Source organism: Citrus clementina, unplaced genomic scaffold (genome assembly GCF_000493195.1).
Source record: "Citrus clementina cultivar Clemenules unplaced genomic scaffold, Citrus_clementina_v1.0 scaffold_3, whole genome shotgun sequence".
NCBI lineage: Eukaryota > Viridiplantae > Streptophyta > Magnoliopsida > Sapindales > Rutaceae > Citrus > Citrus x clementina.
This window is the reverse complement of record NW_006262339.1, coordinates 35,985,420-36,011,761: the sequence shown is the minus strand read 5'-3', so window position 1 is coordinate 36,011,761 and position 26,342 is coordinate 35,985,420. Positions and strand designations below refer to the sequence as shown.

Here is a 26,342-nt window from a genome sequence, read left to right as displayed (position 1 = left end):
TGTCCGGTCTAGTACATATCATAGCGAACATCAAACTTCCCACTGCTAATGCATACGGTACTCGAGACATCTCCTTCCTCTCTACTTCATTGCTAGGACACATACTTGAGGATAATTTGAAATTAACAGGAAGTGGGGTAGAAATTGACTTACAATCTTGCATGTTGAAGTGTCGCAAGATTTTCTTCAAGTAGTTCTTTTGTGAAAGCCAAATCTTCCTATTATTTCTGTCTCGGTGAATTTGCATCCCTAGAATCTTGTCTGCTGGTCCCAAGTCCTTCATTTCAAACTCCCTAGCCAATTGTACCTTCAATTCTTAGACTCGATCTTTGTTGGGGCCTGCTACGAATATGTCATCCACATACAACAACAAAATAATGAAATCATTATCTTTAAACCTTTTGTAATATGCATAATGGTCTGAACTGAGTCTGTTGTATCCAAGGCTCATGATGAATGAATCAAATCTCTTATACCAACACCTCGGTGCCTGTTTGAGACCATATAGAGATTTGTTCAACCAGCAAACTAAGTTCTCAATTCCTGTTTCTGCAAAATCTTCTGGTTGGAGCATATATATTTCTTCTTCAAGTTCTCCATGAAGAAATGCAGTTTTCATATCTAACTACTCAAGATGTAAGTCAAATATAGCACACATCGCCAAGACTACTCTAACTGTTGTGAGTCGAACCACTGAAGAAAATATCTCGTTGAAGTCAATACCTTCTTTCTGAGCATATCCTTTCACCACTAATCTTGCACGATACCGCTCCACTTGGTCATTGCCATCACACTTGATCTTGTAGACCCATTTGTTTCCAATGACTTTTCTTCCACGTGGTAGTGATACAAGTTCCCATGTCTTGTTCTTGTGTAGAGCCTCAATTTCTTCCTACATTGCTGTCATCCACAAAGCAACATCTGAGCTGTTTAAAGCTTTATGGAAAGTTGAAGGCTCTCCATCCTCTGTTAAAAGACAGTATGCAACGTTGATCTCTGTGACATACTTCTAGAGCCTCGGACTCGACTGGTTCTTGTTCATCGTGCTCTGGTGCTACTTCAGAAGAATCTGAATCTTCTGGATTATTTTCCACATATACCGGTATAGTCTCTGACTTTTCTTTTACACTGCTATCATCCTCATCTCTCATTTGCAGTTAACCTTCTATAAAGATAACATCTCTGCTGATGACGATCTTGTGGGTAGTGGGGTCCCACAGACGATACCTCTTTACTCCATCAGCATACCCCAAGAAGATACATCTTTTAGATTTTGGATCCAGCTTTGTTCTTTCTTGGGCATTGTACATCACGTACACAGGACATCCAAATGCATGTAGGTAGGAATAATCAGCTGGCTTTCCAGTCCACATCTCCATTGCTGTCTTCAGCCCAATAGTTCTAGATGGCGATCGATTTACTATATAACAGGCAGTTTTGGCTGCTTCTGCCCAGAATGAATTGGGTAGACCAGCAGTCCTCAACATAGCTCTTATCTGTTCTATAAGAGTTCTATTAATCCGCTCTGCCACTCCATTTTGTTGAGGAGTATATGCCACCGTGAACTGCCTCTGAATATCTTCTTGCTTACAGAAAGCAAGAAACTCGCCGTCTGTATACTCTCCACCATTATCTGTCCTTAAGCACTTGATCTTTTTACTAGATTCAAGTTCCACCCGCACTTTGTATTCTTTAAACACTGGAAATACATCTGACTTTTTCTTAATTGGATACACCCAACATCTTCTGGAATAATCATCAATGAAAGTCACCATGTACTTTGCATCTCTCATGGATATATCCGGTGATTCCCAAACATCAGAATGAATTAAGTCTAGAATGCATGTACTTCTAGCAATAGATCTACTGAATTTTAATCTATGCTGCTTACTTGTAACACAATGCTCGCAAAATAGTAAACTTATCGATTTGAGCCCCATAAGTAATTTTCGCTCAGAGAGAATCTTCAAACCTTGTTCTGACATGTGACCAAGTTTGAGATGCCACATCATCGTTGACTCTTCTCCATTTGATGCGACACATGCATCAGCCTCCTGTAGTGTTTCTCCTTTAAGTATGAATATATTAGCACCGATCTTTTCTGCCTTCATCAATACAAGCGCTCCTTTAACAATCTTCATAATTATATTCTCCACATGAGTTTTGCACCCATGATTGTCTATTTGTCCCAAAGACAATATATTTTTCTTCAGGCCGTTGACATGTCGTACCTCCCCAATTGTGCGAATTGTACCATCAAACATTTTTATTTTGATAGTACCAATACCAGTAATTTCCAAGGCATGATCATCTCCCATATATACAGATCCTCCTGAGATAGGTTCATATGTGTAGAACTATTCTCTCCGAGAGGTAATGTGCCAGGTAGCTCCTGAGTCTATAAGCCAGACATCAGATAGTCGTTTTCTGCCTTTTGAAACAATTGTTGCCTCGGTGTAAAGAATTTCGCCATCATCCGAGGTACTTGCTACACACCCTTGAGCATTTGATGACACAGGTTCTTTGCCATCTTTTCTCTTCTGGTTACTCCAACACTCTTTCTTGACGTACCCTTTTTTGCCACAGTTGTAGCATTTAACATTCTTCTTACTTCTGGATTTTGATTTACCATCATTTTGACTCCCACTGGGGCCACGTTCCGTTGATCTCCCTCTCGTCACCGATAGCGCCTCCGCTTGCTATGAACTTGCTTATCTGTTTTCCTTATTTTTCTGCCTGCTCTCCTCATTTAATACGGAGGCTGCAACATCGTTGAAAACTAGACTTTCCGCTGGATTGTTGTTCATCAGGTTGATGATGAGCTGATCATATGAATCTGGTAGACTTTGAAGTAGAAGCTCTGCACGTTCATTCTCCTCTATATTGTGACCCAACGTTGTGAGTTGTGAAAATAAAGTCTTCAAGGTGTTGATGTGGTCAGTCACCATTGTAGATTCCGCCATTCGAAAAGTATAGAGTTTCCTCTTTAAGAAGATTTTGTTGTGTAGTGACTTGGCCTCGTACAATTTTGTGAGAGTATCTCATATTTCCTTCGCTGTATTTTTCTCTGCCACACTGGATAATACTCCATCTGTAAGTGCCAAGTGTAGATCAGAAATGACGTTGCCATCTATCTCGTTCCACTTGTCATCAGTTATCTCCATGGGCCTTTCTCCAATTGCTGCCAAGCAATTATTTTTCCTCAATACAGCTTTTATCTTCATTTTCCACAACGAAAAATTATTTTCGTGAAATTTCTCAATTTCATACTTTGCCGCCATTTTGTTGATAAATACTGCACACAATTTAGTGTACCACCTTGAATAGTTGTGAGTATGTGTGAGAATGCACACCAGGAAAGTTTTCAAGAAAGACTGGAGGGGTCACAATAGTTCCACTTAAAACCCAGACTCCTTAAGCTCTTATCGCCTTCGTGACAGAACTTTCATAGACATGTACAAAACCACACAGTTGTTTTACTCACACCACTATTCCCTGCTTTGCACCGCAAAATTCTTAGATCGCTCCCACCGTTTCATGTGAATAGTACCGTATACGTGAACAATACCGTATACGTGAATAATATCGTATACGTGAACAGTACCGTATATGTGAATAGTACCCTTACGTGAATAGTACCCGACTCCAAAAATACAACCAATAGCTCTGATACCACTGTTAGGAAATTGGTGGGTGAAGCAGACACGCAGCTAAAATAAAATTAGAAGACAATAAAGAACAAGCACAAAAGAGGACACCAGAAATTACGTGGTTTAGCTTTTAGCCTACGTCCACGGGCGAAAACAGAAGGAAAATATTTTACTGGTGAAAATGAGTTACAAGTATTGTGGTATTTTAGCTCACTACCCAAAATCCCAATACACCCAAACTCTCAAAACACTAATACTCAAGAGTTTATTAAACTCTTAATACTCTCACCTCTCTAAAGGAAGGAAATGCTTCTCTCTCGATGGAATACATCAGCTCTTCATTTGCACTTCTATTTATAGCAAAATGATGGCCAAGAAAGTCAAAACCGTGTTCCTCCTTTTCTTCTTCAAACTGCTTCTTTTTCCATTTTCCTCTTCAAGCATTTCGGCCCATTTTCAACATTTCTAGAAGAGTGGTGCCCCATATTCAACAGAACTATAGAAGGATTAAGAATATGTTTTGATGCTGTCTCTGATGATGATATTGCTAACTGGATTAATTTTGCTACAGAAAGGAGATTTCAAAAATTAGAGTTGGATTTTACCGAAGTTCAATTCGGTCACGGATTCGACAACACAATTTCACATCTCATCTTGATAGTTTGACCAACTTTTGGTCTCTCACATCCCTACGCTTGACATGCTTAGATATAACGGGAGAGACTGTTGAAAATTTGTTATCGAATTGTGCCTTTCTTGAGGTATTGAGTGTGGACGATTCGAATTGTTTTAAGAGTCTCAAAGTTTCTGGTCCATCACTCAAGTTGAGGCGCTTAGAGCTGAAGTATTTGTCATCAGACTTCATGGATCTTGAAATTGATGTCGGAAATATCATATCATTTGAATTTTTCGCTTATGACAACACTGTTTCTTTTGTAAATGTCCCAAGTTTTGCTGAGGTACACATTGTGTGCACTTATTCTCAGTACTTCACGCATAACCTTAACCAGTTTTCAAGTTTCTGTCGCAACTACAAACTCTTAAGCTGGAGCTTCAATCTGTTAAGGTTAATTTGTATGTTCGATCTTTAATTTTTTTAAATCTGTTATGGTTTGTATGTTTGATATTTAATTTTTAACAACTACTATTCTTTAATGTGTTTGTATGTACCAATAGTAGTATCTTTATCAAATTGTTTCAGGTGCTGAGGCGGTCCCCCACAATATTCCCATATTATTTAATCTTAAGCATTTGGAGTTGACAATTAAAGTCAAGGATGATGATTACTTTCTTCCTAGCATCTCCTTCATTACAAAGATTTTCGCTAGATTCTTTGGGAGCTGTAGTTGTATTTTCAGAATATCATTTTACCTATGCATATAATTATTTATAATTTTTTTTTTTTTTGGTGCTTTTGTCTTGCGCCATGCAGTTATTCAAGGTAGAGGCTTCATCTGGATTTGTACGAACTGTCAAGGATCATCCATACGTAAGCCTCTGGGATTTAAGCATTAGGGAGGTAGAATTGATTGGATACATGGGGCTTACAACTGATACCTAGTTGTTGATTTGTTTGATTGAAAATGCTAAGCTGTTGGACAAAGTAACTCTTTATCCTTGTCCACCCGTCTTCCTTGGAAAGCCAATAGATTTGTGCCGTAGAGAAACCGAGGAGTATCAACCTATTAGAAAGCGCGCTATTGAGTTTGCAGCAAACTATCCTCAGTTGGACTTTGTAATACCATGAATTATCATCATCTGTATTGGTTGTTTGATAAAACAATTTGCTGTGGTTCTGTTGAGAAAAGTATGACTATGATATCTGAGCTTTCATTTGCGTATACGTGTATTCTTTAAGTAGGATTAGGATCAAGTACTACTTTCCTAAAATAAAAATTTGTTGGAGTTTTGCCTATAATATTCCAAGTTCTAACATTAAAATTCCAAGTATGAGACCAAGTTGCCGTTAAGGAAAATCTTGATTTTTATTCATTGAAAAAGCCGGATTATTCATAAATAAAATTAAGCAGCAGATATCAACGGTGATCACATGCATTATATATAGCTAAACAGATATCATCGGTGATCACATACCTTATGTATAGCTAGCTAGGTTCGATTTGAGCGGACAACGTAAGTTGGAATGGCAGCAGTGTTATATCCATTGAAATTGGTTCCACGAGCCCTCGTATAGGCACCCATTTCAGAAAACACAAGCCAATCGGTCACCTCGAGTTCGGGCAACTTGTGACCTGAAAACACCTCGTCGGCTGCATCACACGTTGGTCCGAATACCTTTGAATTGTAAGTCCTCGACAGTCCCTTGCTCGTGGTAAGGCTGGAAGCAAGAGTTAAAGGGGTGCACTTAGCAATTGCTTCATCGTAGTTTACCCAGTCAAATGACCCGTACTTCCCGTCGTTAATCCAATAGTTTCTCATCTCACCATGAACACGCTTCCCAATAATTTGAGTGTAAAGGGTGAAAGCCGAGTAGGTGAAGAACCGACCAGGCTCTGAAATCACTCTCAGACTCGATCCTGGTAATAATTCGTTCGGAAAATAAGCATGAAGAGCTTCTTTTATGATCGAGGCCGCTTCTTGGAATGATTTTGTGTTTGAATTAGTGAAACTGAAGCCGCCACCGATATCTAGCACACGCATTTTGTTGTTACCCAAGCGAGCTGCTGTTTCAAAGACCGCTTTAGCCGCCGCTATGGCTCCGCGATATGCAGCAAATTTTGTAGCAGCGCTTCCTATGTGGAATGCCACACCAACTACAGAGAGCCCTGAAGCTTCAGCGGCTTCGAGAAGAGGCACAATTTCCTGAGGATGATGATCAACACCGTATTTGGAATCCAACGGATGCTTTGCTCCGCTATCATCCGGGGGTTTGATCCGGATCAATAAGTCACATTTCGGATGCCACTTCCGAATCTTGTGCAGCTCCTCTACTGAGTCAAAAGTTGTCAAGTTGACGCCAACATTCGCGGCATACTTAATGTGAGAAACAGGCTTACACGGGTTTGCATAAATGATACGATCCGGTGAGACACCTAGTGCCAAAACAGCTTCAATCTCAGATCGGCTCGCACAGTCAAAGTTTGAGCCCAGAGCTGCAAGTGCCTCGAGAAGGGCTGGCTCAGGATTGCACTTGACGGCATAGTGAGGATGAATCATCGGAAGTTTTGAGATCATCTGATTGTAGAGAGTAACCACAACACCTAAATCGAGTATGTAAAAGGGTACTTCATCGAACTCTTGTCTCTTCAATATTGTGGACCGCACGAATTCAGTCAGCTCTTCTTTTGTTACCACCGTCGTGACTCTCTGGCCTCCCATTACTTGTGCATCCAAATGCAATAATGTGCTTGGAGTTCCCTTTGGGCACGAGGCCATGGCAAATAGATGAAGGAAAGATTGGGATAAAGGATGTGGTGTGGCCTTTTGGACAGCATAAAAAAAAATACATAGAGATTTGAGGTGAAAAAGAAAAAAATTGAAAATCTTTTTGAGTTGTTGATGAGTAATGGGTTTGTTTGTCGAAATGTGATATCAACATGTCGGTGCCCGGGTCATAATCAAATCAGAAGTGGGGTACCCAGATCCGTGAATCAAAGCCATATAAAACACGTTTCAAAGTAAAAATAATAATTAAGATTTATGAAATCTGAAATCTTATCTTTTTCTTTTGAAGGGCTGAAAACTTCAAAAGAGTATATATATTTTTTATTCTTTTAATAGATTTTTTTTTTTTTTGAAGGATGACTTTCATTCAAAGAACCAAAAGGCCAACAATACAAATGCCATAAGGTGCAAATTGTTAACATATATGTTTCCATAATATTAATTTTGATGATAACAAACAAGATTAAGAATGATTAATCTTTTAAGCTCAAATTATTTAATATTCTTTTTAAATAAATCATTATTTTCACATTATAAATGTTTTATATTTAATGGAAAAATGATTTTATGAAATTAGTTGTTTTTCAAAGTTTATGGTTTAATTGAAAGAATTTTGAAAACTTTGAAATAAACAAGTATTGCTTGAAATCTTGGTAAAGGACTTATTTGAAAAGTGTAATAGCATTTTGGGCTATACCATAATTTCAGAAAGTTTTGGGATTAACAAAGCATTACTTAGAAATTCTGAAATTGGACCTATGTGCAAATTTTCATAACGTCTTGGGCCGTAATATAGTTTTATAAAGTTTCGGGGTCAAACTATAACTTTAAAAAATATTTTCACTGTAGCAATCACTGTAGCAAACGGCTAACCGTTTATTTAAAACGGCTAACCGATAATTTCCAGAAAGCATGTTCTGCAAAGTATTGTTAAAATGATGATTCTGGAAACTAACGGTGAACCGTTTACTGAAAACGGTTAACCGATTATTTTCAGATTGCTAACCTTGAACCGTTTAGTAAGAACGGTTAAACCAAATTTGTTTTGCAGGTCTCTGGAAATTAACGGCGAAAGGGTAAGCCTAAACGGCTAACCGTTTATTTAAAAATTGGCCCAACGGTAACTTTGACCGGCCTAAACGGTTAACCGTTAATGGTTAACGGCGAACCGTTTTCTAGCAGACAGTCTATAACGGGTAGTTTTTTCACCTCCAACTATAAATAATCTCAATCCAATTCAAACAAGAAGATTTCCAACGATCATCATTGAGTAAAATATTGAGAATACAACTTTCATTGAGCTTTAAATTTTTGTATTCATCTCATTCATTTACACATTGAGCTTTCATTTGTGATCAAACACATTGTGTGAGAGAGATTCATTTGTAATCCTTTTTGTAAAATCAAGTTAAAAGATTGTAAGTGTTGGGATACACTTGGGTTAAGAGATTGGAGATAATCTCTTGTTGTAAAGGTCCATTGACACATTGGAAGTCAATTGTAAGCGTTTGAAGCCTTGGGAGGCTAGCTTAGTGAAATCCTCAAGCCCGGTGAGCTTGGAGGCGTGGACGTAGGCGGGGATTGCCGAACCACGTAAAAATCATTGTGTTTGTTTTCTCTTCCCTTACTCTTTTAATATTGTGCATGATTGAATTTATTGTTTTCAATTTGATTAAGGCAATAGATTAAATTGTTGTGTGGTTTGCCTAGGATAATTTTTAAAATCCCAATTCAACCCCCCTCTTGGGTTGCCTAGTTAGTATTTCACAAATACAAGACTACATTCGACTTAACTACTATGAATAGGATAAGAAATTATGATTCCAGTCTAACTTTATATAGCCTCAAATAATAAAACAAAGATATTAAAATCACCAAACACTAAGGGGCTATTTATTTATTTTTTATTAATGGCTTAATTGACTTAAGTTCAATCAGTTAAGTCATTAAGTCCATTTGTTTATGTCAACTTAATGAAAATTTTCAGTCATTAAGTTATTAAGCCAATTTTTTAGCTTTTTGCTTAATATAAAAAGTCTAAATGATATCATAAAAATATATTCTCTAAAATATCCCTATCTAATCAATTAATTTTTATCCGTTCCTAAATAAAATTTAATAGTTAGTATTATTTTTATAACTTATGATAATATAGTGGTAGACTATTATTATTTTTATCTTTTTATTTTCTTCAAATTAGCATTATTTATCTTCATAATTTTTAGAAATATTTTTCATATAAAAATATTATAAACTACAATAAAATTGATTAACATATATTAATACATGATATAAAGGGTTGTATTCAACTGAAAATAATTTATATTAAGATAATATATTATCTTATTTAAGTTGTTTGAAATGTTTATTATTTGTTTAACATTTATAATTTATAAGGACATAAATGTAAAAATACTAGTTTTCAATTTTTTAAAGATAAAAAACAAACAACTTAATACTTGTATCAATTAAGACAAAAAAAAAAAAAACAAACATCTCATTCAAATTCAGACATTTAGTTCTATTCAAAATTTAGATTAATTTAGATCTATTCAAATTTCAAACAAAAAAACAAATGCCACCTAAGAACTTCTAATTCCTTATAGGAGAGGAAAGATTTCACCCATTAAATCTCTAAAAACCTGAGAAATTTTATGAAACTATACTCACCTCAACTATTGTAGGTGAAATCCCCTAACAATCAAAAAAGAAAAAATCAAAGTATCTAATTACAAACAATAATACAACATAATACAATACAATACAATATTAAAAAACAAAATAAAGGACATAAACATAAAACAGAAGAAATAAACAACCACAGCAGCTCCCCTAACACCAATAAGTCCACCGACAACAACAAGCGCCAAAGCAAAACCACAGTTACTGAAGAGAGAGAAGAGAGGATTTTAGGGTTTGGTTTGAATGTCTTCCAATTTGTTGCATATTTGCAACATGGGTAAAGGCTTTGAGTTCTCAGAAATGAAAAATATATGGCACTTAAAAAGAAAACTTGTAGAAGGAACCACACTTACATTCCATTGACAACGCCTCGAGAGGAGGTGAAATTCCAGAGCAAGTCATCCACAACTTTCGGTAATGGAACTCCGTATATCTATCATTAATACTCAATCGATGGACGTTTATCAACCATACTCTCAATTACCTGATCTTTGCATAAGCTCGTGTTAGACTCAATGTTGTCAAAGAAGAGTACTTCACATTACTTCTTGGTGAATTCAGCTTACACTCTGTTAACTCCAATAAGTCAATTGATTTTCTGAAGAAAACAATTTGGGGCAAATTGTACAATTTCTCGACAACTGATATCTCAATTAATTTAGGTTTTCAGTAAGACATGGGCTTTCAAATGATGGATTAGTTGCACTGCAGTCCTTTTTGTTGACAAAAATATTACACTTAATCAGTAACGTATATTACACTGTTAAACTAGAGTTTGTTTCTCGCTTATAACTAAATCGAGATATGTATGACAATTATCAATTCAAGGATTATTAGTTGGAGGGTGTTATTACAAAAAGAAGTGGGGGTGTCACAGCCTTAAATTTATATTTACGTCCCTGTCAGGAATTTGGAAATGAGCTTGGATTATTAAATTATTAGTTTGAAATTTAAATCTATGGGGCGTTGGATTCTTCATTTTACAGGTATTTTGCCAGCTGTTTAACTTGGGAGATTTTAACCTACTGATGCCGTTACTGTGGTTTTAAATGATATCTGCGATGAAATAAAAGCTCTGGCAGTAAATAAATTAATTAGTGGGAAAAATCCTGTCAGAGATTTCAAAAGAATGGGTGAGGTGTAGGGATGGCAAAAATCCCCACGGGGTGCTCTCGGGGATTTTTCCCATTCGGGGAGGGTACGAGAATAATTTTATACCCAATTTTTTATTCGGGGAGGGGACGGAGAAAATTTTTTACCCAATTTTTTATTCGGGGAGGGGACGGGGATGAGGTGGAATCCCCATCCCCTACCCATTTCTCCATTTTAATTTTTAATTTTATTTTTATTTTTATTTTTAAAATTACTAATAAATAAATAACAAAATTATAAATATTGTTAAAAATAATAAATATCAAAATAGTTGTATGTTGGGAAAGTGGTCACCCTTTGTCGGGAATTAGTTTAAGAGTATTAATTGAAGTTTTCACCAACTGTTTATTGCTTTGATTATACTGGTAGTAGTTCTTGTACTAGATTTACAGGGGATTCTTATAAGAAAGCAACCAAATGGATAACAGGTTTTGATGATTATGTAAACAATGGAGATTGTGCAGTTGTTGCAGATGAATTAGATTCATATTTGGATGAGAAAGTTATACCCCGGAAGGAAGATTTTAATATTTTGAGTTGGTGGAAGACAAATGCTAATAGGTATCCTACATTAGCTTGAATTGCTAGAGATATTTTGACAATTCCAATTACAACAGTTGCTTCTGAATCAGCTTTTAGCACCAGTGGTAGAGTTGTGAGCCCATACCGTAACAAACTTTATAATTTAATGATTTTTTTTTTTGAAGGGCTGAAAATAATAATTAATATAAAACACATAAACTTCAAAGCCATATAAAACACGTTTCAAAGTAAAAAAAAATAATTAAGATTTATGAAATCTAAAATCTTATCTTTTTCTTTTGAAGGGCTGAAAACTTCATAAGAATATATATTTTTTATTCTTTTAATAGAATTTTTTTTTTTTTTGAAGGATGACTTTCATTCAAAGAACCAAAAGGCCAACAATACAAATGCCATAAGGTGCAAATACAAGACTACATTCGACTTAAATACTATGAATAGGATAAGAAACTATGATTCCAGTCTAACTTTATATAGCCTCAAATAATAAAACAAAGATATTAAAATCTCCAAACACTAAGGGGCTATTTATTTATTTTTTATTAATGGCTTAATTGACTTAAGTTCAATCAGTTAAATCACTAAATCCATTTGTTTTGTCAACTTAATGAAAATTTTCAGTCATTAAGTTATTAAGCCAATTTTTAACTTTTTGCTTAATATAAAAAGTCTAAATGATATCATTAAAATATATTCTCTCAAATATCCCTATCTAATTAATTAATTTTTATCCGTTCCTAAATAAAATTTAATAGTTAGTATTATTTCTATAACTTATGATAATATAGTGGTAGACTATTATTATTTTTATCTTTTTATTTTCTTCAAATTAGCATTATTTATCTTCATAATTTTTAGGAATATATTTCATGTAAAAATATTATAAACTACAATAAAATTGATTAACATATATTAATACATGATATAAAGGGTTGTATTCAATTGAAAATAATTTATATTAAGATAATATATTATCTTATTTAAGTTGTTTGAGATGTTTATTATTTGTTTAACATTTATAATTTACAAGGGCATAAATGTAAAAATACTAGTTTTTAAATTTTTTAAGATAAAAAACAAACAACTTAATACTTGTAGCAATTCAGACAAAAAAAAAGACATCTTGCTCAAATTCAGACATTCAGTTTTATTCAAAATTTAGATTAATTTAGATCTATTCAAATTTCAGACAAAAAAAAAAATGCTACCTAAGAACTTCTAATTCCTTATAGGAGAGGAAAGATTTCATCCATTAAATCTCTAAAAACCTGAGAAAATTTATGAAACTAGTCATACTCACCTCAACTATTGTAAGTGAAATCCCCTAACAATCAAAAAAGAAAAAATCGAAATATCTAGTTACAAACAATAATACAAAATAATACAATACAACACAATATTAAAAAACAAAAATAAAGGACATAAACATAAAACAGAAGAAATAAACAACCACAGAAGCTCCCTTAACACCAATAAGTCCACCGACAACAACAAGCGCCAAAGCAAAACCACAGTTATTGAAGAGAGAGAAGAGAGGATTTTAGGGTTTGGTTTGAATGTCTTCCAATTTGTTGCATATTTGCAACATGGGTAAAGGCTTTGAGTTCTCAGAAATGAAAAATATATGGTACTTAAAAAGAAAACTTGTAGAAGGAACCACACTTACATTCCATTGACAACGCCTCGAGAGGAGGTGAAATTCCAGAGCAAGTCATCCACAACTTTCGGTAATGGAACTCCGTATATCTATCATTAATATTCAATCAATGGACATTTATCAAACATACTCTCAATTACGTGATCTTTTGCATAAGCTCGTGTTAGACTCAATGTTGTCAAAGAAGAGTACTTCACATTACTTCTTGGTGAATTCAGCTTACACTCTGTTAACTCCAATAAGTCAATTGATTTTCTGAAGAAAACAATTTGGGGCAAATTGTACAATTTCTCGACAACTGATATCTCAATTAATTTAGGTTTTCAGTAAGACATGGGCTTTCAAATGATGGATTAGTTGCACTGCAGTCCTTTTTGTTGACAAAAATATTACACTTAATCAGTAACGTATATTACACTGTTAAACTAGAGTTTGTTTCTCGCTTATAACTAAATCGAGATATGTATGACAATTATCAATTCAAGGATTATTAGATGGAGGGTGTTATTACAAAAAGAAGTGGGGGTGTCACAGCCTTAAATTTATATTTACGTCCCTGTCAGGAATTTGGAAATGAGCTTGGATTATTAAATTATTAGTTTGAAATTTAAATCTATGGGGCGTTGGATTCTTCATTTTACAGGTATTTTGCCAGCTGTTTAACTTGGGAGATTTTAACCTACTGATGCCGTTACTGTGGTTTTAAATGATAGCTGCGATGAAATAAAAGCTCTGACAGTAAATAAATTAATTAGTGGGAAAAATCCTGTCAGAGATTTCAAAAGAATGGGTGAGGTGCTTGTTCTGGAACGACAGAAGTGAAAGAGGATAGACATTAAGGTGAAGCAAGATGAGAACAGAAAAAGGCAAGAAAAAATTGGAAAGGGAAAGACGAAGTTGGTAATGTAAAATGAAATGTCTCTTGCGTTTGTCTTGTGATTTTCGGCCCAATTACTCTTCTAATGATCAATTCAACCTCTAATCTCAACACATTATTCCACTGAAAGAGAAAAAAAGGTCTCTTTTCAAACTATATCAAGAAACAATGTAAAAAGTTTCAGCAAACTTCAGTTAAGCTTAGCTCAACACAAACACAATCGTTGATTATAATTTATGGTATCACAAATTTACGTTGAGGAAATTTTTCTGCCAACTCACAATATCACTCTTTCCAGCAGATTGATACTCCTTAGTGTCCCTGTACGGCAATTCCATCGGCTTTTCCAAAATCATGGGTGGACAAACATTAAGAGTCATATTTTTCCAGCAACTCAGCATCCTCAATCAAACAAATCAAAAAGTCAACATTAGTTGTAAGCCCCACGAACCAAATCAATTCCACCTACTTAACGGTTAGATCTCTGATGCCTCCAATTCACTTTCAGACTCTTAGGTGTTGTTTAGTTGGGAGAAGAGAATGGAGGAGAGGAAATAATTTAAATTTTATTTTCATTTTCATTGTTTGGGTGGACAAAATATATAATGATTTAATTTCCATTAGAGTTTAATATCTATTATAATGTAGAATTTGAATTGCACACCAAGGAGTGAGGAATTTAAATTTCTCTTATGTTGAAAATTAAAATTTTCAAAATTACCCTTCAATTTTTTAACTTATTTAATGCTATTAACAATTATTATTTATAAATTTATTTTATCAATTTAATATTATAAATGATTTATATTAATTAAATTTAATGAATGATTTATGAAACTTAACAAAATAAATAAACTTATTTATTTATTTAATATGAAAATATAGAAATATAAATTAACCGTCACTGGAACTCCACCAGACCGTCGGCAGATAGTAGTCAAACCATCGTCGGAACTCCGTTGGACTGCCACTAGAACTCCACTGGACCACTACCGGAACTTCGTTGGACCATCGACGAGCAGTCACCAAAAAATCGTTGAAACTCTGTAGGAAAGTCGCTGAAACTCAACCAGACCGCCGTCGACCACAATCGAAACTTTGCCGGATTGCCTTTTTTACGTTATAAAGGTTTGGTATTGATATTGAATTATATTTTATTACTAATATAGATAGTTTAATATTTAAGGCAAAAGATAAATTTGTCCAAGGAAAAAAAATATAATTCCTTTCCCTATCAAATTTTATATCAAACCAAACAATGAAATATAATTTCACTATTCTCCTCTACTCCTTTCTTCTCCATTCCCCTCCATTCCACTCTTTACCTCTCCTCTCCTTTCTTCAAACCAAACATGGCCTTAAGTGAATTCAAATTTCTAAACACTCAACGCCTCTAGAAAGGGACATTTAGATCATATCTTGCTTGATCTCACGTTTACGTTTCATCATCCTTGCACTAACAGTCTTCTTCTATTATGCAATTTCTTAAGTGATCTCATTGAGGAAATTCAGTAAGTGATTTTCAACGGCCTCTCCCGTTATATCTAAGCATCTCAAGCGTAGGGAAGTGAGAGAACTAAAGCTGGAATAACTAGCAACATGGGATGCAAAATCGTATTGTGGAATTGGTAAAATATAGAACTTTAATAAAATCCAACTCTAGGTTTTTTTTTTTTGGATAAAAACTCTAGGTTTTGAACACTCCTTTCTTTTGCAAAGTTAATCCAATTAACAATATCATCATCAGAGACAACATCGAAATATTTTCTTAATCCTTCTAAATTTAATCCAATTTAGTAAAACCCTTATATTAACAATATCTTATTAGTTTATGGCACCACCCTTTAGTTGGCAACTTAATTTATCTTGTTTAGCACTGATCCAATCCTCTCATGATATGATATTCTCTTGAGCAAATTTTAATCACGCGATTGATGATTAATAAATTAAAGAATAAAAATAGTTAAATTATAATCATACACTAGCACTAAAAATATAAGTAGTACACAATTTTTTAAAGTTTAGAAGAACCTTAATCAGGAGAGGATCCTAACTTGTTTAGCGCACACAAAGCCAACTCAACAATAGCCAAATTTTTACACCGAGTCTTTGCTGGTTTATTAATAATTGTATTGTAATGAGTTGGTTCTTCTATATTTTTTATTATTACACGGTGAAATATTAATGTTAACCGAAGGTAACCATTAACCACAGCAAGGACCGCATTACGCGGTCAGTCACCACCACAACCAAACTCAATGGTTGTTGGTGTTAAACTCGGTGTTGTTGAAATTCTCATTACTACTTTTGCTAAAAGGCATAACTGTCACTTTTCATCTTTTGTTTACCATAAAACTACCATTAAAATTTTGGCCACTATTTGGGGGATGAAAAAGGGAGCACGACCAGAGGCTGCTTCGTGGATAATTCTCCTTATCCTTGCAAAAAGAAGATCAAGCATAAGTGGGCGAGTGGGGGGAAGCGAGGAGAAAACCTGTCCAAGTCAACTATGAGGCTTGGTCAAAGGTCAATCCACGATTTCTCCCAAGATATCTTGTCCAAGTCAACTACATGTAATGCATCCACTAACGATCATGTAGTGCATCCACCAACGATCGTGCGTCAAAATTGGGCCAATGGTTTTGGCTACGTGTAAAAAGCCCCAACTAGGTAAGTAAGTTTTTCTTCTTTCTCTCTTTTTTGGTGGTACTCTCACTCTCTCTCTCTCTATAGAATCAAAATCCTTTAATTTTCTCTAAGATCAATTGGAAAAAGCTTTCTTATTAAAAAACAAAAGACAAACAAAATTAAGCCACGTAAGTTGTGGCAAAAGCTTTTCTCATAAGGTGCAGAAACTGACTTGAGCATTGGAAGGATCACGCGAGAAAAATATCTGGCGCCCCACCTAACCGTTTTTGTGAACGGAGGTGGATTTGTTTAGAAAGTGCTTGTCGTCAAAAGAATATGCTCAAAATAAGGAGGTGTAAGTAGGATCCGTCTCCCATCAAAGAAATTCAAGTGTTGAGACGGTCATCTCATTGCAACACAGTTTAACCAGATTTCAATATCAACAGCCACCAAACTCAACGTTGTCTAAGGGCAAAGAGTTCTCATCAACTTAACAAGTTGTGGACGATGAAACTTTAACGGTAATAACAGAAATTTTATTGCTAGTCAAAGGGTGGAGTTGGGGTGGGCCAATAGAGGCCTTGGCCTTGTAGGCCCTAAAAATTTATTCTACAAACTATTGTGCCAATAAAATAGATTGTTTTTGAATTGGCCCTCATAACTTTAACGTCGTTGCATTTTACTCCAATTTTTCTTGCTGTTTTTATTTTTTGAACAATGGGTGGTAGGTGATCTTGCTATGTCCATATCGACGGCGTGTGGAAGCGTTAGAGACTGTTATTTTTGCTTGATAAACCTGAGAGATTTTATGTTCAAAAAGTTAAAAGAATTCTAAAATTTCATCATTTACCATAATTAGAATCATTTAGTCTACGCAAATGGATACCATTTGAAAAGATGTTAAAGTAAGGCGCCATTAATATTTAGAAAATATATATAAAAAAGAAACGAGAAAAAAGAAACAAGAAAAAAGAAACAAGAAGTTGATAAGTGATTGCCAAATGAATACGTAGCACCAAAATTTTTAATATATAATTATGATTATATATACAATGCTGTCTAGCCTCAATTCATATCTTGACTCTATTGCTTAATACACATTCCTCACAAATTCCAAGGACTCTATTGTGTCTCCACCCAAAACTCTCTGTTTTGACAGTTCTCTTAATCACCTCTCACTCATATGGCCTAATCTGAAGTGTCACAACATGGTTTTGTTTAGATTCTGGTTTGAAACTCCAACATCTCCTGTAGTTGCTGACCCTTGAAGAACATACAGGTCATTGTCTAAGTTTCCTTTCATTAACACCATAGACCCTTTCAGCACTTTTAAAGTTCCTGACTCAAGTTTGATTACACACCCCATTTACACCCCATTTTGTCAAGCATGCCAAGGGAAATCAAATTTCTTTTCAGATCAGGGACATGTCTAACATCTGCTAACTCTCTTATTGTACCATGAAGCATTTTCAATTTAATGGTGCCTCTGCCAATTACAAATATCCCACCATCATAGGCTTCATAGTTCTTAAAGAAAGTTTTATTAGGGCACATATGGAATGAACAACCAAAATCTAATACCCAATTACCTCTTATTACGCCATCAGAGACTATGAGAACTCTAGCAGAGTCATAACCATCAGATTCTTGTCCTTCCGATGCAACAGCAGCATCACCAGTCTTCTCTTTTATCTCTTTGTTCTTACTCTTCCTCTCTGGACAATCTTTCTTAAAGTGGCCTTCCTTATGGCAATGGAAGCACTTCATATTTTTAGGTCTGGACTTGGATCTTTTCTTCTTTCTCTTACCACCTTCTCTTTTTTTGGCCTCCCCCTAGCTGTTAATCCTTCTCCATGACTTGTTTCTTTCTTGGTTGCAGCCTTGGAACTCAATGTCTCTTTGACATCCAGCATTAAGAGAGTCTATCTCCCATACATGGGAGTATCAACCAGGTGCTTGTAAGAACTTGGCAGAGAGCACAACAGAATCATGGCTTTGTCTTCATCATCGATCTTTACATTAATGTCTTCAAGATCCAAAATGATCTTGTTAAAAGCATCAATGTGATAAGAGATTAATGATACTTCTTCGATTCGGAGTGTATAAAGCTTCTTTTTAGTGGCTAACCTCTTAGCCATAGACTTTTTGGTATACAAGTCTTCAAGCTTTTTCCACAATCTAGCTGTAGTTGTCTCTCCTCCCACTTCTCTGAGTACACCATCTCCAAAACTCAAGATAATTGCATTGTGAGCCCTATCAGGCACATTTAAAAGATCCTTCTCTGATCCCTTTCTTGGTTTCTTGGATGATGTGGCTTCAGCAAGGGCTTCATCCAAGCCTTGATGTACCAACAAGGCTTTTATCTTGAGCCTCCACAGATGAAAGTCATTTTCGCCTGTAAATTTTTCTCCCTCAAGCTTAGGAGCAGCCATTTTAGATCAAGAATTTTAGAGAAAGACTCTGATACCAATTTGTTCAACGAAGAACCAGTGCAATAATGGAAATGGCTCACCAAGATCCACTCAACTAAGTTCTTGTATCTAAAATGACAAGATAACCAACCAACGATCCAACGTAATGCTTAAACGATCAAGATAAACAAAACAAATCAATGAATAAACCAAAGAACAGAAAGATAACACAAAGAAAATTTATAGTGGTTCGGCCATGGAAGCCTACATCCACTTGTGAAAAGGTGAACCCATGCTTTACTGAATGAGAGTGTGCAGAGTACAAGTTTACATAGAAGATTACACTTAACACACATTCTAGCATCCCAAAGTACCAAGCTATATATACAAGTAAATATTGATCTGGAAATATCTATCAGTCACCAGCACACATCCCCTGTGCTCAATAACAAAACCCAACTACTTTCTGTGCTTGTAACAACCTTTAACAGAGTTTGAACCAGCCCCCTGACCACGTGTCTTCATCTCATTTGCCTTAAGTGATAAAACGACAACTTTAAGCTGTCGTTTTGTTTAATTGAGTCACGTGCTCAGTCACATGTTTTACTAGCACACACAGCTGATATCAGATGCTTGTCATATAGCTTTCTTCAGGACTTCAACTAACATGTCATAGTATTATTGAGTCTTCAACCGACTTGTCTTACTCGGCTGAGAGCTTCAAATTTGTAGTTCATACTTCAACACCTACTTCAACAAGTAATAATAAAGAAATCTAAATATTGTAATTACTAGGAATATACTCCCTCTTTCAAGTTTGGATCAATTTAAAAAACCTTTATTCTCAAAGTTCAAAACTTGTACGTTCGACCCGACAACTTATTTAGTGCAAACACTATGAAAGGTTTTACTTTCCTATTTAAATATTAAAAAAAAAAAGGCAACAACCAGCGGCATGCTTTCCTTTTCAATAATTAAATGAGGGCCTCTTACATAAAGATATTTGATGTGACATTAATCAATCAATACTGATATATGATATATGGCCCGAAATTTCATTTAAGGAAACTACCAAAATCTACATTTTATGTTAAAATCAATTCAAATCAGAGCCCCAAAAAAAAAAATTGGTTTACCAGAATTTCCGTCCGTATTTTATTTTTCTTAATCAATTGGTCGAATAATTTTGAAAGTATTTTGCCCGATCCATTTCTTTTATTCCTTCGCATGCTTTATTAAAGCTTCTTTTCCCCTTGGTTCTGAATTCCAAATCGTAATTTATAAATTGAACAATAAGCAACTCAGCCACTGAGCTTTACTGATCAATATCAGTTTTTAAATCAATGATTGAGCGCAGCTAAAGAAAGAAAATTTTTAAATCATTGATCTATAGTGACAAATTATCCAAATTAATTGAAGATCAATTTGGAAAACGCTTTATTGTTATTAGAATTCATTAGAACAAATATTTGCACCATAAGAAAGAACCTTCCCAAATAAATTGAAATGCAACATCAATGATTGAGCACAAATTTTTAATTTCGAGAAATCTTCCCTTTTTATCAGTGGCAATGTACAGCAAGATCAAGCTGAGGCAATTGGGAATCTATTTCAGCTCAATATTGCGTCGAGACATGAGAAATATCTAGGCTTGCCGTCTATGATCAGGAGAAAGAGAAGCAGTTTTTTCAATGACATCAAGCTGAAGGTTTCAAATAAGATCTCAAGCTGGCAGCATAAATTCTTTTCTTGTGGAGGGAAAGAAGTCTTAATCAAAGCGGCTGTTCAATCCATCCCAGCCTACGCAATGAGCGTTTTTAAAATTCCGGTGGGTGTTTGTGATGATATTCAAAAGATGGTGGCAAAGTTTTGGTGGGGCTCCAAGAGGGAAGGGAGGAGTATTCACTGGGCGAAGTGGGAAAAAATGAGCCAAGCCAAGTGTTTGGGAGGGATGGGATTTCGTGACTTCTCAAGCTTTAACCGAGCCCTTCTAGCAAAGCAAGGCTGGAGGATTCAGCAATGTCCAGACTCGCTGGTGGCAAGGGTCCTGCAAGCTAAATATTTCCAGTCAAAAAATTTTTTGGATGCTAAACTCGGCTCAAACCCCTCATATATTTGGAGAAGCCTTCTGTGGGGAAGGAAAATTATTTGTTCGGCCTCTAGGTGGAGAGTTGGCAATGGTCAGAAAATTCATGTTCATAAGGCTAATTGGATCCCGCAGCCTTCAACTTTCCAGCCAGTGGTTAAGCCATCTTTGCCCCCTGATGCTATGGTCTCGGAATTAATCATTGAGGCAAACTGTTGGGATGAGAAGAGGATTTATGAGCATTTTGACAAAATGGATGCTGATTTAATTACTAAGATTCCCCTGCCTCGAAGACCAAGGGAGGATGAGCTGATTTGGCATTATGGAAAAAATGGCCAGTTCTCGGTTAGAAGTGGATACCAGACAGCTCTCCAAATAAAATTTCCAGCCATGCCTTCAAGCTCAGTGGCTTCCAAAAATGAGTGGAATATTATTTGGTCCCTTGCTTTGCCTCAAAAGATCAGAATTTTTGCCTGGAGGGCAGCCAAAAACCAACTCCCCTCAGCTGAGAATCTGTGGAGGAAAAAAATAATCCAGGATCCCACTTGCCAAGTCTGTAAAATGGGAACGGAAAATGTCTTTCATGCTCTAGTGGCCTGCAAATCGGCTGAGAAGATGTGGAAGCTAATCCATTTTGATGATGACATTCATACAGCTCACAGTCAAGACATTCTAAGCATGCTGCATGCTATGAAAAGAATGAGAAGCCGAGACGACCTGGAGCTGTTGGTAACAATTTTCTGGGTTAAATGGAATGCTAGAAATCAGGTGATTTTCAAAGGGAAAAGGGAAAACCCCCAGATCATGGTAGCTAAAGCTGAAGCTTTGATTGCCGCTTATAAGAGGGTGTATTTTCCAACTGAGGCGTGCAGCGAAACAGAGCAGAGGGTACCTCCCCAGACATGGAATCCCCCTCAAGATGGCTTTGTAAAAGTAAACACTGATGCAGCTATCAGCTTTGAAAAGAACATTGTAGGGCTAGGGGCAGTAATCAGAGATGTTTTGGGGCATGTTACAACAGCTACTATCAAGGTTTCTAAGTTTCATGGAGATGTTTCTTATGCGGAAGCAGAAGCCATGGAATGGGGTATGTTAGTGGCGAGAGATGCCAAAATGAAAGCTGTCATCATGGAATCAGATTCTCAAGGTGTGGTCAATTTAGTTAACAACAAGCAGGGCAGCAGATCCGAGATCTATTGGGTTGTGTCAGAAATTCAGAAACTAGCGGAAAACTTCGAACGTGTTAGCATTAAGTACACGCCTAGATCTTGTAATGTTATTGCCCACTCTTTAGATAAGTTAGCTTTAGAGAAGTGCGAGACTGTTGTGTGGAAGGGTTCATACCCTTCACAAGTGATGTATCTCTTTTCTTCTTTAATTTAATGGAAATCTCTTTTCAAAAAAAAAAAAAAAGACTATGTCTGGGGTCAAAAATTCAAGTTTAAAAACCAGCATTAAGATGAAAAATAAATCTGAAATATTTGAAAATTAAATAAATTATTCTTCTATTTTCCTAATACTAAATAGTGGAAATGCATTTTCATTATCTTTATTTTTCTGGTATTTTTCTCAATATTCTTTTTCCATTTTTCCTTTAATAACAAGTACTCTAGAAAACATTCACATTTTACTATGTTCACAAAGCAAAATAAATTTCTGATTTAAACATAATTTGAATAAGTTTGACTACTACTCTTACTATCTTTTTACATTGATATATCCCTTGGCTGATTTTCAGGTTGGACTCCCAGTAGTCTAGTGAATGTATCATAGTGTGAAAATATAGAAGAAATCATAAGACAATTTGGAGAACAAGTAAAGGACAAATGTACTGCTTTCAACGAATTAAAACTTTGGGAACTTAATTATTTACCGAGGTTTACAATCATTTGTTAGAAGAATCACACTCTTGAATGGAATGAGTTTATATGACACATTGCCTGAGTATAAGAACTTTTTCTTAGTGAATCTTTTGCACACCAAAGCTACATGAAATGCAAGCTAAGTGACTAAAATATGTTAGATTCTTATTGGATATAGCAGCAAGATTTGATTTACGTGTTTCAATTATAGTTTATTTGATTAAGGTAATTAATTTCAATTATAGCTTATTTGACTAAGGTATTTTTGAGCTGCTTCTGCAAATGAAACCAATTTGGAAATAAAATGTGGTGATCATCAATCTTTTCCATTAAATTCAACATGCTTAATTTGGAGGACTGTGGAGATTGGATATTTTCATTTAATAGCTCATTTTGGTTGATTTAATTTTTCAGTTTTCATTATGCCTGGTGGGACCACTGATCTAGAGTCAGAGTCAACAATAAGATTGGAGGATTGGGCTTTGCATTTAGGTATCTGAACTTGTTCTGTTCCTGCTATTTACTTCTTGTCACCTTTGATGTCCTTCGTGTGCTTGGCCATGTGGAACTTATAATTAACAAGCATTATTTGTTGAAAGACAAGTGAATAAAAAAAAAAGCATAAATTAAGTTATTATTTATCTTTCTTTTATGATGGTACTTTAGTTTCTCTGGTTTGCAAAATTCTCTTTTTGTGATTTTGGACATCTGCTTTTTAATAAAAGTATGTATTAGTCTCCAATCATTCAAGTTTTGCTTTATCTTTATTAATTTGAGCCATCTCTCAAAGCTTTCCCTCACAAATAAAGCTCTGCCAACATTTCTATCTATTCACTCTCACAGGATACAAAATGTAAATTCCAAAATTATTAAAGCAGAAATGACATTTCTTCTCGAAACATTAATTTGCTCTTTAGAATATATGTAAACGTTTTATATAAGCAATGTATGTGCTTTCTTTGACTTTTAAACTATTTTGTCCAATCCATTTCTTGTATCACTTCGCGTGCTTAAATTGAAGCGTCTTTGGTCTTGATTTTGAATTTCAAAATTTTAATTTTGTTGATTATTACGAGATTGTTCTTCCATAAATTGAAAAATAAGCAACTTAGCCACTTAGCTTTACTATATATCAATTCTATGTATATGCTGTAAAATAAACCCTAAGATAAGATCATGCAGAAATACAATTGAGAAAATTTGAATCTCAGGATTTTTCCATCAATAATATATATAATAATTTCACTTTTCTTGAACATATCCCCAGCTTAGCTATCAATTGATTACGTGTTTACAACTAAAGTAATACTAAGATCCTAACCTTTGAGCCTCAACGGGTGTGGTATCTACTTATTGGATAGTAGATAAGTAACTTTGCTAGATATAAAATTTATCGTCTACAAGATGAATGACACATAACATTAACATTCAAGTTTAAATACTTAGTATTATTCTTACGAAATACATATTCATCTGGAGATATGTAACCCCTAGCCATAATTGTGAGAGGGAAAAAATTTTGAGTCATGGAGACTACGAACAATTTCATATTTTTTTTTTTTTGGGTTGAAAGAAACAGAGTAAATGATGAAAAATAAATAAGAAAAAAAAACTTTAGAAATTGAACAAGTCTATTCTGCAATTGTGAATTATTTAAGATTGTGATTTGTGATGAGTAAAGCAAGCAAGAGCGTGTAATAATGTGCGGCAGAAAAACAAGCTTTGCTATCCAAATTTTATACTTTTCACTTGTCTTTTAATTTTCCATTATTGCAGCACTACTAGTTACATAGAGCAGAAAATTGCAATATTTGAATTTATTTTGAAATCGAAATTACACATGGATGAGAGCCTTATAGCAGCACTACTAGTTACATAGAGCATAAATTTACCATCACAAGCAACCCTGATCTGTGCACATAACTTCATACATATAAAAGTCAATAGCAATTACGTTACCCTGAAAATTGCAATTACACAAAATATACAATTCATTTTTGGTAGACATATGCAAAATTCTTTCTCTTTCATCTCGGTTTCAATCTCACTTTTGCAACAGCATGGAAGTAACAAGAAGATATGCTAATATATAGAAACAGAGGCATACCCGGGATGTCACAGTAAGGACTAAATTAAATACTAAATAATGAAAATTCTTTTAGAAAACTAAACATCCAGCCCCACGGGGCTGACTTTTCTAAATTTTAATAATGGATATATATTGTTTCCTATATTTGTGCAAGTAGATTTCTAAGTTATTTGTTGGTAGATCATCGAGTTGTATATTGTAAACATTAAAAAAAAAAAATCCACACGGAGTTTGTCTATAGATTCCTAGTAGATTTCAGATTACAATGTATATAAATAGTGTAACAATTTAAAAAAAAAAAAAAAAGAAGAAAGAGAAACTCAAGGGAACAGTTGCAAAAGGAAAATGAGTAAGAGCTATATAATTGCTATTTTGTTACAAAGATAATATATAATTAATTTGCAGGTGGTGCGGGGTATGCACAAAGGCAACTTAAGAGCACTTTAGGCCGCAGGCCAGCAACCAGAACCTCTCTGTGGAAATTCAGGCTCAGATTCAAAAATAATTTCATAGCTACAATGACTATTCTGCTGATATATGATATGCATTTTGTTTAAATACCTGTGATAAATACATGCAACACAAAGATTAGCCATATAATGCAGAATGGAGATTATTTTGTTTGTTTAAAGATTCTCAAGCTAACAATATTAATGCCTATCACATAACGTTTCCGTCTCTTGGAGTTAAGACGGAATTGGCCTAAAGCAATATTTCTTTTGCTATATGTAGGGATGGCAATGGGGAGGGGAGGGGAGGGGACCGATCTCCCCGTACTCATCCCCGATATTTTGCGTATGTCCCCGTCCCCTCCCCGTCCCCGTCAGAATTACTTGAGAGAATCATCATCCCCTCCCCGAATAATAACAGGAGATCCCCGAGGGTCCCCGATCCCCGAATAACTAATACATTTTTTTTCAATTTTGAGTTAATCATATTAAAATAAAAAATTCAAATAAAAGTAAAGTTTGAAATATATCTTACATTAATATCTATTACAAAAGTCACATACATTAAATTAGTAAGTAACGCAACATGCAAGGAATACAAACTTCTTTTACAAACTATCATAAACAAATTAATAGTTTAATACAAAATTGTTACAAATAAAATCGAATTTAGATTCAAAATTAACTTTTTCAATGGTGGCGTGGGCACTTTATAAATGTGGACTATTCCCTTTACAACACAATAGTTAAATCGGAGCAAATCAAAAGCAAATATTAGATTAGATTAGATTAGATTAGATATTAAAATTGTGATTCGCAGTGGGCAATTATAACATCTAAAAATAAATAAA

General features: G+C 34.9%; 1 protein-coding gene across 1 annotated transcript; it reads right to left on the bottom strand.

Moving 5' to 3' along the window:
- Positions 1–5,655: 5,655 nt before the first annotated feature.
- LOC18049691 (ornithine decarboxylase) lies at positions 5,656–7,148 on the bottom strand. Its single transcript, XM_006442708.2, has one exon. The coding sequence runs from the start codon at positions 7,044–7,046 to the stop codon at positions 5,760–5,762; it is 1,287 nt and encodes a 428-aa protein (XP_006442771.1). The 5' UTR covers positions 7,047–7,148; the 3' UTR covers positions 5,656–5,759.
- Positions 7,149–26,342: the final 19,194 nt, after the last annotated feature.